Below are 12,844 nucleotides of genomic sequence, written 5' to 3' on the forward strand. Positions count from 1 at the left end.
TCAATGAGCATTATGGCACCACAGCACTAATCAATGTTACATATGGGCAAGGGATTTGGGTCATTTTGTTTTATATAAATGATTCTCATATACTCTTTTGAAATCAATGAATATTGAATATGCAGGATCAAGTTGGTAACTTAATTCCTATTCCAAACACTATTACAATGGTTTCCTGTTATCATCCTCATGGAGTTGATGTAAGCATTTCTGGCAGTAGATTGGTGAAGATATTTTCATATCAATTCTAACTGTGGAGGGCAACTAGGCTCTCACTTCGACTGAAAAATCTTGCCATGGGTAAGTACAATTTTCATTTTCTGAATTCTCAATTTGACTAGCAGAGAGCTGAAAAGGCATTGCAGAGAGAACTGTGTGTTTAGTCCAGTCACATTAACAGACATGGAAATGTTTTAAAAGGAGCAAGGTTTTTCTGTGGGCTAATTCTCTTATTCTGTTGGACAAGGGCTGGCAGCAAGAATGACAGGGCATCAATAGACAATATTCTCATGTTACCATACTGTCCCTGTTTGCGGTCTCGCTGCCTGGTTTAATGAACGTTCAGAGACAATTTAGATGGAAGGAATCGAAATAGGCTCCTGGGATGGGCAGTAGCAACTCCCGATTAGAATAGCCATTAATTCTCCATTTCACTGCCTTTCTGCTGTGAGTTGATTCCGTGTTTGTTTTTGTTTTTTTTGTTTTTTTTTAAATGAGTCTTTCGGTCTTTTTGACTCCACTAATCGCCTTACTTCTCTATCGTTATTATGTCAACCTTTCAAGCTCTACAGTATTGTCACCTTTCAAAGCGAGACTGACACAGGATAAACACGTTTATGGTTAATCTAAATGGGATAATACCTGAAATTATGATGGCTTCAAAGTAACTACAGTATATTATGGGATTCCTATAACCTTGCCAGTCACTCAAAGCCATGCATTCTGATTTTCTCAATAGAGATAAATAAGCATGATGGTTTTGTGTGGGTTGTTTCATAATGAGTCAAACTAAGGAAATCAAATACTAAATTACACCACTTCATCCATACAGACTTCCATGTTGTGCCTCCATGGTAAAAACCAAAAGTGACAGTGACCACTTTTAATTGAATGAAAGTTGCTCTGTCCAGCAGATATAAGTACATCTGATAATTCCACAGTTTAATAATGAGGTTTAATATTGGTTTTAAAAGGTCCCATGGCATGAAAATTTCACTTCGAGTTTTTTTTAACATTAATATGCGTTCCCCCAGCCTGCCTATGGTCCCCCAGTGGCTAGAAATGGCGATAGGTGTAAACCGAACCCAGGGTATCCTGCTCTGCCTTTGAGAAAATGAAAGCTCAGATGGGCCGATCTGGAATCTTGCTCCTTATGGAGGTCATAAGGTGCAAGGTTACCTCCCCTTTCTCTGCTTTGCCCGCCCAGAGAATTTGACCCACCCATTAGAAAGAGAGAGACATCATGGCTTTCAAACAAGCAAAGTGGCAGTTGGTCAATGCCACGCCCCCACCCTCCACCTTTCCTCCCCCTCTCTCCTCCTCAATAGCATTTAAAGCTACAGACACAGAAATGGCACATACTATGGAAAGCTCATTGTGGGACTGGCTCTAGTGGTTGTAATTCTGGCCTAGGGATGGGCGATATGGCCTAAAATCCATATTGCGATATACATTGCAGCCTCTTGCGATAACGATATATATATCGCGATATATAAATTATAATAGAACCATTTCAGACCAGGTTACATAGACCCTAAGGAAAACCAAACTGCTATATGTATTTTTTATTTTTTTTTAAAAGAGAAAGAAACATAGTATGTAGTTTTGAGAACATTTATTGTTCAAAACTGTAATTTTACAACATAATGTTGCAGATAAATAAAATTCAAGTACACTAGTTGCAGAGACTTTGAGAAAGAAAAAGCTTAAAGTATTGGGTGTCTTCTCTTTAGTGCAAACCATTCTAAAAGGCACTACACGTAGTAAGTCCTTAGAACCAAGTCCTTGGTTCTTAAATGCCACCCAAGATGCAGAGAACAGGAAAAACTGGTGTCTCTTTAGTTAAGGAACAGACACTGTACTGAAAATACTTTCAGTATTAGGCAAAGATGCACAGATACTTTAAATAAAAACGTATTACCTGCAGCCAATGTAACGCATTTGAGCGTGTACACACACACACACACACACACACACACACACACACACACACACACACACACACACACACACACACACACACACACACACACACACACACACACACACACACACACACACACGAGTGGGGACTTTTCCCGGTGGGCCGGTCTGATAATAGTTATACATTGCAAGTTGTTAGCAACACCATCCAGCGGCCTGGCAGTCAAACTGTGCAGCCTCTGCTCAACCCGTACGGCAGGGGCCGTAAACGTCCCGGTACATATTTTGGTCCCACTCCACCGCTGCAAACACGCGCACACACACACACGGCTGTATATTCAGCGGGGAAGTACAACGTCTGCAAACACCGGCTTCCAAGATTCCAATAGTCCGTTATATAGTGAATTGTCAGGCTGATGAAAGGCTCCATATGGTACGGCTCGACCACAGCTCCGTTGTAGCGGCTTAAATCCAAACCAAGTCCAAATAATAGATGTTGCACCGGTCTTTTTCACCAGCTCCTTGTTTCGCTTTTAGTCATGTTTACTCAAGATGACAATGACGCGTTGCAGCCGGTTGCAGCCTGGTTGCAGCTCGTGGCTCTAAACTTCGCGGGTAGATTGCGTCATCAACATGAATTATCGTGATAGTGCAATATAATTAAAATCTCTATCGTAGGCCAATTTTGTATCGTTTATATTGCATATCGTCTATATCGCCCATCCCTATTCTGGCCTATATAAAAGCATCCAAAAAGCAGCATGTCATAGGACCTTTAATATTGGTCAAATTTGGGTTCTACCGCTTCATTATCCTGCTTTAAAACATAGCATTTGTATTGTAAGATGACACTGGATGTCTCCCTGCACTTTTCTTTTTCCTCCTCTATCCCTCTGTCTGTCAGCCGGACTTTAAAAGTTGGATGAGGATGGAGAAGGGAACTTGGATAAAGATGAAAGAGAGAGAGATAGAAACAAAGGGGAGGTGACTGGTTAAGAGACGGTTGGGAGATGGTGGGGGGTGGACGGTGGAGTGGGGAGAGATTTTGTGTTGCGGTGTGTTTAGTGTGAAACAATTGATGATGATAAGAAAGGGCAGAATCTCTGAGGAAATAAGATCAAAAGACCATCTGCCCACATACACGAGCTGGGCTAGATTTAGTCAAGTGAGAGTGTGGCTCAAGCAGTGCCCAAGCCTGAAAAGGAGTGATGTTTCTGGCCCGTGGCAATATAGGCTAACACCATCCTTAAATGGAAAGGAACCCTCCATCTGGTGCTTTTTGTTTCCTCCAAGCTTGCCATTTCTCAAACATTTGCTGTGCCATTTTCCTTTTGCTGTGCCTTGCACTGTAGAATGAATTGGCATGAGCAAATTTGCATTGCTAGCTTTGGGATTTCGTAGGATTGTTTATTAAAATGAGAGGGGCGATCTTTGACTCTTAGTATATACTCTCTTCGGATGACTACACTCTACACCTAGTAGTCCACCAGCATCAAAATGTATTAATTTATTCAATTAAGACATGCTGATATTTCCTGCTTTCCATTTTAATATAGCAAACTATAAAATTCCATCTGCTTAAATAAAGAGGGAATATCGATGCAATACAACAGATAAATATCGGCCACTGCCATCGGTTAATGTAATCTATTTGCCGATATGCCGATCGCAGTCAACAAGGCAAATATCAGCTGATAATGATGTTTGGCTGAACATGCATCCCTAGTTCTTAAAGTTCAATAAGGCTATTTCAGAATACAGCAATAAAAAAATAAAAAAATAAATAAAAATACAAGAGCAGATGCATTTGTTAGATTGGAAGAAATTATCATTACATGGCTTATGGCCTTCAATTCTTCTCCTTAAGAGCTTTTGCCTAATGCTAGTTTATTCTTCCTTGTGATATACTGTATGAAGTGGTGCATGTCTCTAAAAAGAACTGTAAAGGTTTTCCTGGCTAAGAATGAGACTCCAGTAGCACCTCTTGGTGGTTTGGGAGGCTGGCACAGCAAAAAGCAAAGGAGAAGGTGTTTGACTACCTGGAATATGTGCATCACAGGTTTAGGGTTCACCCAAACTGTAATAAATACCTACATCTCTTCACCTTAACAGTTCTCTTGTATGCAGCAAAAAAGGCTGTTGAAATGTCCAAATGGAAATTTAGACAAGCTTCTAACATTTATTAAACCTAACTCGCCTACACCAAGCTGTTCCCAGTGATTGCAGCTCCAAAACGTAGTCTAAATCACAATAGCCTCTGTAAGAGAGTACTAACAGTATCCAGACTGCTTTAGAATGTTGAACCCATCGTGTCAAATGATCTTACTCAGTCCTCTGTACAGAACCTGTACTGTAATGCTGATAAATTATAGACAAAATGACATTACTTCAAGTCAATACCTGCATCTGTGATGTGTACTGTGCATAACACATCACAAAATTACAAGAGGCTCAGTTCAGCACAATACCTTTCCATATACATCTTGGATTATTTGCTTAAATGTTATGACAGGTCTCATCAGAGTACAGCAGGGGATAAACCGCATGAAGAGCACTAGTCAGTCGTCATAAACCAGCTGTCAGAGTGAAACTACCATTAAGCTATAGCATCTTATTCACAAAGGGTGAATAAGATGCTATAGCTTTTTTAAGGGTTCAAATCCTGGGCAACAGTATTTTGGAATAGGATAGCAGAAAATGAAGCAAAAACCATTATGAAGCTCTCCAAGTGTCAGAGAAGAATATCCATTACACCTCAAGCAATGAAGACTCTTGAAACTTTTTAAATATTTGAATACTGTAAACTGATCTTGGCTCTTGCTGTACGCTCATACCATACATCTTCATGTTATCTTTTGGTTTGTACTTTTTGGAATATTTGAGTAGTCTAAACTGCCAAGTGCATGTAAAGTGAGAACAGTCATTAATATTGTGGAAAAAGTTGTGACTTCTGGCTGAAGAGCTTATTTAAATTTCTATTTGGTGCGTTATTAGCTGAAATGCTAGGATTTGCATAATTAAAAACCTACAGCATTTTAAATAATTTAATACGTTTATTTGATATAGCACCTTTTACAGACAAAGTCACAATGTGCTTCACATGATAAAAAATACAGTAAGATCCAACAGAAAATAAGCAAGGAAAAAAATGATTGAAAAACCAATAAAAAAAGATAAAAACCTAAAGTTACAAACATGAGTCAAAAGCAAACAACACTTAAACAAGTGTGTCTTCAGCTGCTTTTTAAAAGCTTCAACAGAGACTGCAGAACGTAAGACAATAGGAAGGGCGTTCCACAGGTTTGAAGCCACCGATTCAAAGGAACAATCACCTTTAGTTTTTAAGCGAGTGCGTGGGAGCTACAGTAATCCCTAGTTAGAAAACCTGAGGGACCTGTTAGTAGTGGACGGATGGAGCAGGTCCGAGATATAAACAGGAGCCTAACCATGCAAAGCTTTAGAAGTCAGAACAAGAACTTTAAATTGGATGCTGAAGTTGATCGGAAACCAATGTAATGAGTATAAAATTGGAGTGATTTGTGACATCCTGCTGGACCTGGTCAACAGCCTTGCAGCAGAGTTCTGGACCAGTTTTAGACGGTCCTGGGACGACTTCTGGGACAGGTGAAAATGGAGTTGCCGTAATCAAGCAGCAATGATATAAAACTATGATCATCTCAAGCTCAGAATGCGAAACAACATCTCTATGTTTGGCAATGTTTCTTAATTGAAAGAAACCTGTGCGGGTCAGTGATTTGATAGGTTGATCAAAACACATGATCAAATATAACACCAAGATTTCTCAGTTTGGACTGTACCGCTGAAGAAAGGGACCCCAAAAGCTGAATAACCTGGAAGCTGTAGTGTCCGGAGCAACAATAAGGACTTCGGTCTTATCTTCATTAAGCTGTAGGAAGTTGTTTGCCAGCCAATCCTTGATGGAAGCCAAACATTTAAGCAATTCCAACACTTTGTCAATCTCTTCCAGGTTAAAAGAGACCTACAGTACAGCTGGATGTCATTTGCGTAGAAGTGATAATGTCCCAGGGAAAGCATATACAATGCAAATAAAATCAGACCTAACACAGAACCCTGAGGCACCCCACAGGTAAGGGCAGCAGTTTCTGAACAATAGGGACCAAGTGACACAGAAAAACTTCTATCTGAAAGATAGGAGGTGAACCAATCCAGGGCGCTCCCTGAGATACCAACATAGTGCTTAAGTCTTTCAAGCGAGATATTGTGATCCACCGTATCACAAGCTGTGCTAAGGTCCAGCAGCACAAAAACCGAGCATTCAAAGGGCTTGACCTGTAAAATGCTCCATCACTTAGAGCATTTTCACCAGGGGATACTAATTATATATGTCTTTTACATACACTTGTAACCTGGTTAACAGTCAAAACAACCCATTTTATTGTTTGGTCACTTTTCCTGAGGTAGACAGAAAATGTACTGGTTAAAAAATGTCCACCACATATAGCTGTTTGCCATATTCGTGTATCAGCTGTCTCAGCATATTTAACCTACTAGGAGAGGGAAAAAGCACACAGTAGACACTGCAGTTTTCAGTTCCACAAATTTAATTTTAATTTCACATCCTCTAGACTGTGGCCTGAGAACAGTTTTTTCTCTGCTGTTCCTTCGGTATATGGTCAAGTTGCTACCATATAATGTACAATGGCTTTGGAGTTGGTGGGTAACCACAATGGACTAAAAATGAGGTTGTATTTATTTTTTACAGCCCAACATTTTCAGATAAAAATAAGACTTGGTGTGTTTTTAATTGCTTGCTTTGTAGCCTATGCAGTCCGAGAGTAGAGGTGACATCAGCAAAACAGCAGAAGCAAACCGCTCAACAAATAAAAAAATAAAAAACCTCCAAAGAAGAGGTGCACAAATCCTGTACTCATCTTGAGTCGGCAATTTAAGTACAGCCCAAGTGGCAATGCAACAATCTAGTAGATGTACCGCTCCTGCAAACAGCATTAATGTATTTAAGCTTCTTACTCTACAGGAATACATATTTAATTAACCTTTTGAGCCATAGAGGCTCTAATCAACTTCTTCAACATGATAAAATCATTCCAGCCCATTAGAGTGCAAATAAATTTACAGATCTAATGAAGACTTGTGGCAGACTTTAGTACACCAGTCATCCAATCACAAGCCATCAAGCAGTCAATCATGTCTTAGCAATTAACATAAAGCAATTCATGGAAATCAAACTACAAAAGGTCAAAACAAACCAATCACCTGCTCACTGTAAATGTCTTAGAGGAACACTAAAATGTGAAGATAACATGTATTCTCCATGGTACCCTACAGTCACATTGTACAGCTGGGAGTAAATGTTGGCAGCAGTCATCAATGCAGTTAAAATGATTAGTAACTCTTTACTGGTGTGCGTTTGTCTGTGTGCATGGGTCTGTGTTGTCTGTCCACGTCTGTTTTGGACCTGAACTGGGTTGGATATTTTGGGTGGGTGGGGAATTGACATACTGTTTTGACTACGTTTCATTTGCCATGGCCTCCGTTATATGTCATTTGTTGTGAAAATTTAAAATAGAGTTGAAAAAAAAAAAATAAGATTAGTAACTCATTTTCACTGATAAAATATCCTCACCTCTGCAGATTGGCACAGGGAAGTCCCACACTGACACATCAGCTGCATTGGTCACACAGGTGAGGAGCGAATGTCCGTCCAGGACGTAGCCGGTGACGCACCGGTAGCGGATCTTGTCACCGACGTTGAATTGAGTTCCATTCAGTATGCCTTTGGGTGGAACTCCTGGGTTTCCACATGAGCTGCTTCTCAGCTCTGGGAAATGGAAAGAGAAGACAGTATTGTTAAGAATAACTGTGTTGCTGTATGAAATATGTAGCAGAATGCTTCCTAAATGTTGTCTCTAGTCATGTACAAAAAGCGATAAGGTTGTATTTTTATAGTTCTGGCTAACTAAAAGATGTCCATGTGATATTTGAGATTGTTAGTCACCTCGACTTAAGTGTTAGGAGTATTTACTAGCTGGTAAATGTCAGCGCAAGTCTGACATTTATGCCATTGCTACTTAGATGCTTAGTTATGTCTGAAGAGCTAATATTATCTTGGGATAGGATATAAATGCACTACCCAGCGAGTGGTGAAGTATCACAGTGGTGTTTTACCCATCTCTTTAGATTAAGAGTCCACTAAATAACAAATATACCTGGGAGCTGCAAAAAGGGGCAGAGAAAACTGGTACACTGACACAATGTAAAAGAAAAGAAACAGCAAGGTAGTAAAAAAAGATGGCAAGAGGACATGAAAGAAGAAGCTACAGCTGCGGAGTATAATTATTTTTTCCTGTATTTTCCTGAATGTCCGAGTTGCTTAATAGTAGGGACAGAACTCAAAACATATTCCTCATCACAAAAAAACAAACAAAAAAAAACCTATATCTCATACCCACTAGATGGCCTGCGGATAGGCCAAAAAATCATTTAACATGAATACTGGGCTTCCATAGGAATGCTCACCCAACTTTTGGCACATTTTACTGTGCATCAATAACGGTCAATGAAACCTGTCATCAAATGTTTTGTCATCAGCAAAAACATCTGCTGACATGGATCTCTTTTATATTACTTACGGGTTGTCCTTTGTGTTCCAAAACAAATAATTTTTGCTGTACACATTTTCTTTAACTCTGGAAAAAAGTAACTATATTGCAAAATCTACAGTAGGCATGTATATTAAAAGAATGCATATTTTCAAATTTAATGTCTCCTTCATTAATCATGGTACAAACATGTTAAAGAACTGCATGTAACAACAACCATAACAATTCAAAATATTACCTGTACAAAATTGCATTCATATTATTTTATATTCCTTGGCAGATAACTTTTTGAAGATGGCATATTGAAGTTGTACATCTTCCACTAGAAAGCAATTTCAGATTCAGAAGAAATTACTATCATATTGTGCTCATGCGCTGACAGAGCCAAAGTATTTATGATCAATGTATTTCTTTGCAAACTACTGAAGAGGAATTTTGATAAAGATCTACTGTAAGTTGTGATAAACAGGCCTGGAGGAATATTCCATCGTGTATTCTTTTGGTTGAACAAAATCTTCCACTACATTCCTCTCCTCCATAAGACCACCATAACTCTCAATCTCTGTCCAAGTCCCCTGCACATGTCCAGCCTGCACAAAATGTATCAGCAAGGATTTGATTTCAAGCCCCAGTACAGGACATTACACATCGTCTGCTTCTTTTTGCCTCAGCAGGTACATGTTGACTTAGTGTTGACTATTCAGCTTGATGTGCAGGCAGCACCTTTAAAAACAATATAAAATCAGCACAGTAATGTTATTATTGAATATACTGTATACAGTCAGTGCATCTTAAAAGATACACTTGGGTCAGCTTTATGATAAACAACACTACATAACTGAATTTGTGGGTGATGATCAATAGAACCAAATTAGTATGATCAGATCCAGGGTTGTCTTGTTGATAGGAATACACATCTTCCTTCTTTCCTACAGCTTGTGACTGATCATGCAGTCAAGTTAAATTATTATTGTTGATATTTGACATCTGTTTATGGCCAATTATTCCAACTGGCAAGCCAGGGAATAAAAAGAAATTTTTACTTTTGCCTAAACTGTGTTTGATGGATCTCCTGTATGGAAAGCTAGATAAAGAGGAGCATATTTGAGACCCTGATCTTGAAGTTAATTCCATTGACACACACATCTGTGAATCTGCATTTGCTAATAATGATTCCCAAGACTAATTTTTGAAATTACTAATCCACTTTACACTCCAGATGCTCACATACACATCCCTCATACGTATGATCTCTAAGGAATACAATATAAATCCTTAGCATCAACTGCTGGCTGTTTATGTTTATGAGGAAAATTAAATACGAAGACTGCGTCGGTAATAAAGTAGGAGGAAACCCCAAGTGGCTTTTTATTTTTTTTTTTTAGGTAGATCAACTTTTCACTGAGAGAGCTAACTGAAACACTGGGAGCTGAGGCTCTCATTCGCATTCTCACATTTTAATACCAGCTATATTTTAGCCAAAGCCTCTGCAAATGAATCTGTCTGAAGAAGAGTAAAATATGTATAATGGGTTCATTGTCTATTTATGTATGATCTATGCAATTATTTTATTTCAAGCTGAAACACCTCATTCTACAAGTAACTCACAAAGTTCAGTGGAAAAGGGAATGATAATTTATGATTGACAGCTTATTTGAGTTGAGGGAGAGAGGTGCCAACTGAGGGAAAATCAGGCCATACAGTATATAGTGCGGCACTAATGATACCTGACCAATGTAGGGATAAGGAGTGAGAAACAGAGTTGAGATTCCATGCAGGATTGACATTGACCAGTGCAGAGGTCAGGGGTGAGAAGTGGGGCAATCCAGTTTTACATTCATAAGCAACTATTTTGCATTTGGAAGCAGGTAAACTATTTACATAAGGTTTGCTAAAATTTGTCCATAGCAGTCTTTATGTGGTATATCTGAGGTTGACTGACAAGGTCCACCTCTCAAAAATAATCCATGGTGCTGTGATGTAATTATATGTGCCACTTTGCATTTGGTCACTTTAATCTATAAAGAAAAAGGTAAAAACTAGATTAAAATGGATTATATGAATATTAATGAGGCTAAAGACAATAACTGCAAGCTGCAGTATAATCCTAACAAATACACAGTACAAACAGTGTCTCCATGGGAGTTATGGAGAGCCTGTGAAGTTTAAATGTATTCGTTTGAAATATAAAATTTGTGTAGTTCAACAAAGTGTGACTAAGCACATCAAAGGCAATCTTAATATATATATTAAACATAATAAATCCTTTAGAGTTTGATGCAGAGAACGTCAGATTAAAATGCAGCACACTGCTGAGCTGAAAACATTTGAATAAAAGAAAATCTAAACAAGACAGAAAATTAAGTGGTCAGGGGACTGGTGCTGTGTGCATCCAGATGTTATTCAGAACTCCCCATGACCACAAAGCCTTCCATCACATCAATAGTGTTCCCAACAGTGGACATTTAACTTTCAAGGAGGGTGATGATCACTAGAGAATACCAAAGAGCAAAGACCAATGAGCTTGCTATGGTACAATATGTGGGTTAAATGTAGCTGATCCATCACTCAGTTTTGATGTATTTGGTGTATCAATCTCTTTCTCTTCTACTGTAGGGAAAAAGCATCAGATAAATGGTTTGTTATGGGATTTGAGAAAATAAATTAAGACATCACACACACTTTATTTTTTTTTTATATATATATATATATATATATATATATATATATATATATATATATATATATATATATATATATATAGAGAGAGAGAGAGAGAGAGAGAGAGAGAGAGAGAGAGAGAGAGATCAGAAATAATACACTAATAAAGATAGGATGAAGGTTTTGATGATGGGGGACAGCGCTGTCTAACAAACTGTCTCTATGGGAAAGAACTCGAGAGCTTGCAAAAGCGACTCTACAGAGGAGCCCTGCAGGCACACCCCTCTCAGTAGTTCATACAACATGTCCAACCAAGTGGAAGGCAAGAGTGTTAATAGCTGTTCAAAACAGCTACACTTGAAGGCGGAAGTGAAAAGCCGGGCGTCATAGGAAGGGGCGAGACTAACACATTTTCAGACAGTCTCTCCTGGAAGGCATTCATAGTGTTGGTTGTAAACACGAACAGATGTGTAAAGAATGAAAAAAAGAGCTGAGAGAGGTTCAAACCTTGGTGGCTCCTTTCTCACCTTAGCACACCTGGCCAATTGTTGCGTGAAGTGGGTGTGAATGTCTGTTGTCGTTTCGGAAAAGAAATTCTATGTTGGAAAGGTGAGGAGGGGAGATTTCTGAAGCTACCGAACCATCTGATAAGAACTTCTTCTGACTCATTTCAGAGTTGAGATCTGGTGACTGCAAAGGCCATCGCATCTGATTCACATCATTTTCATACTAAATCCATTCACTGACCCTTCATAGTATCTCCATTATACAAGTGCAAGTTTAAGCCTTTGAAAAAAAATTCTGAATCCATATATTGCAAGCTTTTATCTCTAGAGGTTAAACATCCAAATGTTCCATATCATAATATAAAAACAAGAAGCAACTTCTGTAAAATGAGTAAATGTGGTGTGTAAATGTTCGCCACTGTTTTCAATACCACAAAGGGAAATAGGTTAAATATGAGACTGCAATTGAAAACCCAGCAGTACATGAAGTGTACATGTGTGACTCTAATTTACCAAGTTTACTGGCTTTTTTCCTGCACTGAAAGCACAAATGTAACATGAGGGTCTGGCAAGACAATGTAAACTATTGGTACAATCTCTTCTGTGAATATGTGCACTAATAAGTCAACATACATTCTTTGAATTGTCTCCATACTTCTTTCCCAAATAATTATTTGCATTAGACATTCTGCTGCTTGTGTCTTGACTAAATTGCTGTGACTTGGATGTGACGGAGTAAAATCAAAAAGTTTGTGCACTGTTGAGAGTTACAAATCATACCCAGTGTTCCCTGAACACAGTTATAATTTCAGCTGCCAGATGTTGCTGGGACCTCGGACAGATTGCACTCAGCCAAATAAAAATGTGATAACGTATAAATTATTTTACAGAACGACACCACATTTTCCAAGAAATGTAACCATCTTTAATAAT

At 38.6% G+C, this 12,844-nt stretch overlaps 1 protein-coding gene across 4 annotated transcripts in view; it reads right to left on the minus strand.

The window, feature by feature from the left end:
• LOC114556692 (CUB and sushi domain-containing protein 3) overlaps window positions 1-12,844 on the minus strand; it is a 258,762-nt gene that overhangs the window by 215,578 nt on the left and 30,340 nt on the right. For all 4 annotated transcript variants that reach the window (XM_028579712.1, XM_028579713.1, XM_028579711.1 and 1 more), the window contains exon 4: window positions 7,769-7,963. In XM_028579712.1, the coding sequence (XP_028435513.1) occupies window positions 7,769-7,963 (195 nt within the window). The remainder of the gene's footprint in view (window positions 1-7,768; window positions 7,964-12,844) is intronic.

Source organism: Perca flavescens, chromosome 6 (assembly GCF_004354835.1).
Source record: "Perca flavescens isolate YP-PL-M2 chromosome 6, PFLA_1.0, whole genome shotgun sequence".
In the NCBI taxonomy this organism is placed as follows: Eukaryota; Metazoa; Chordata; class Actinopteri; order Perciformes; family Percidae; genus Perca; species Perca flavescens.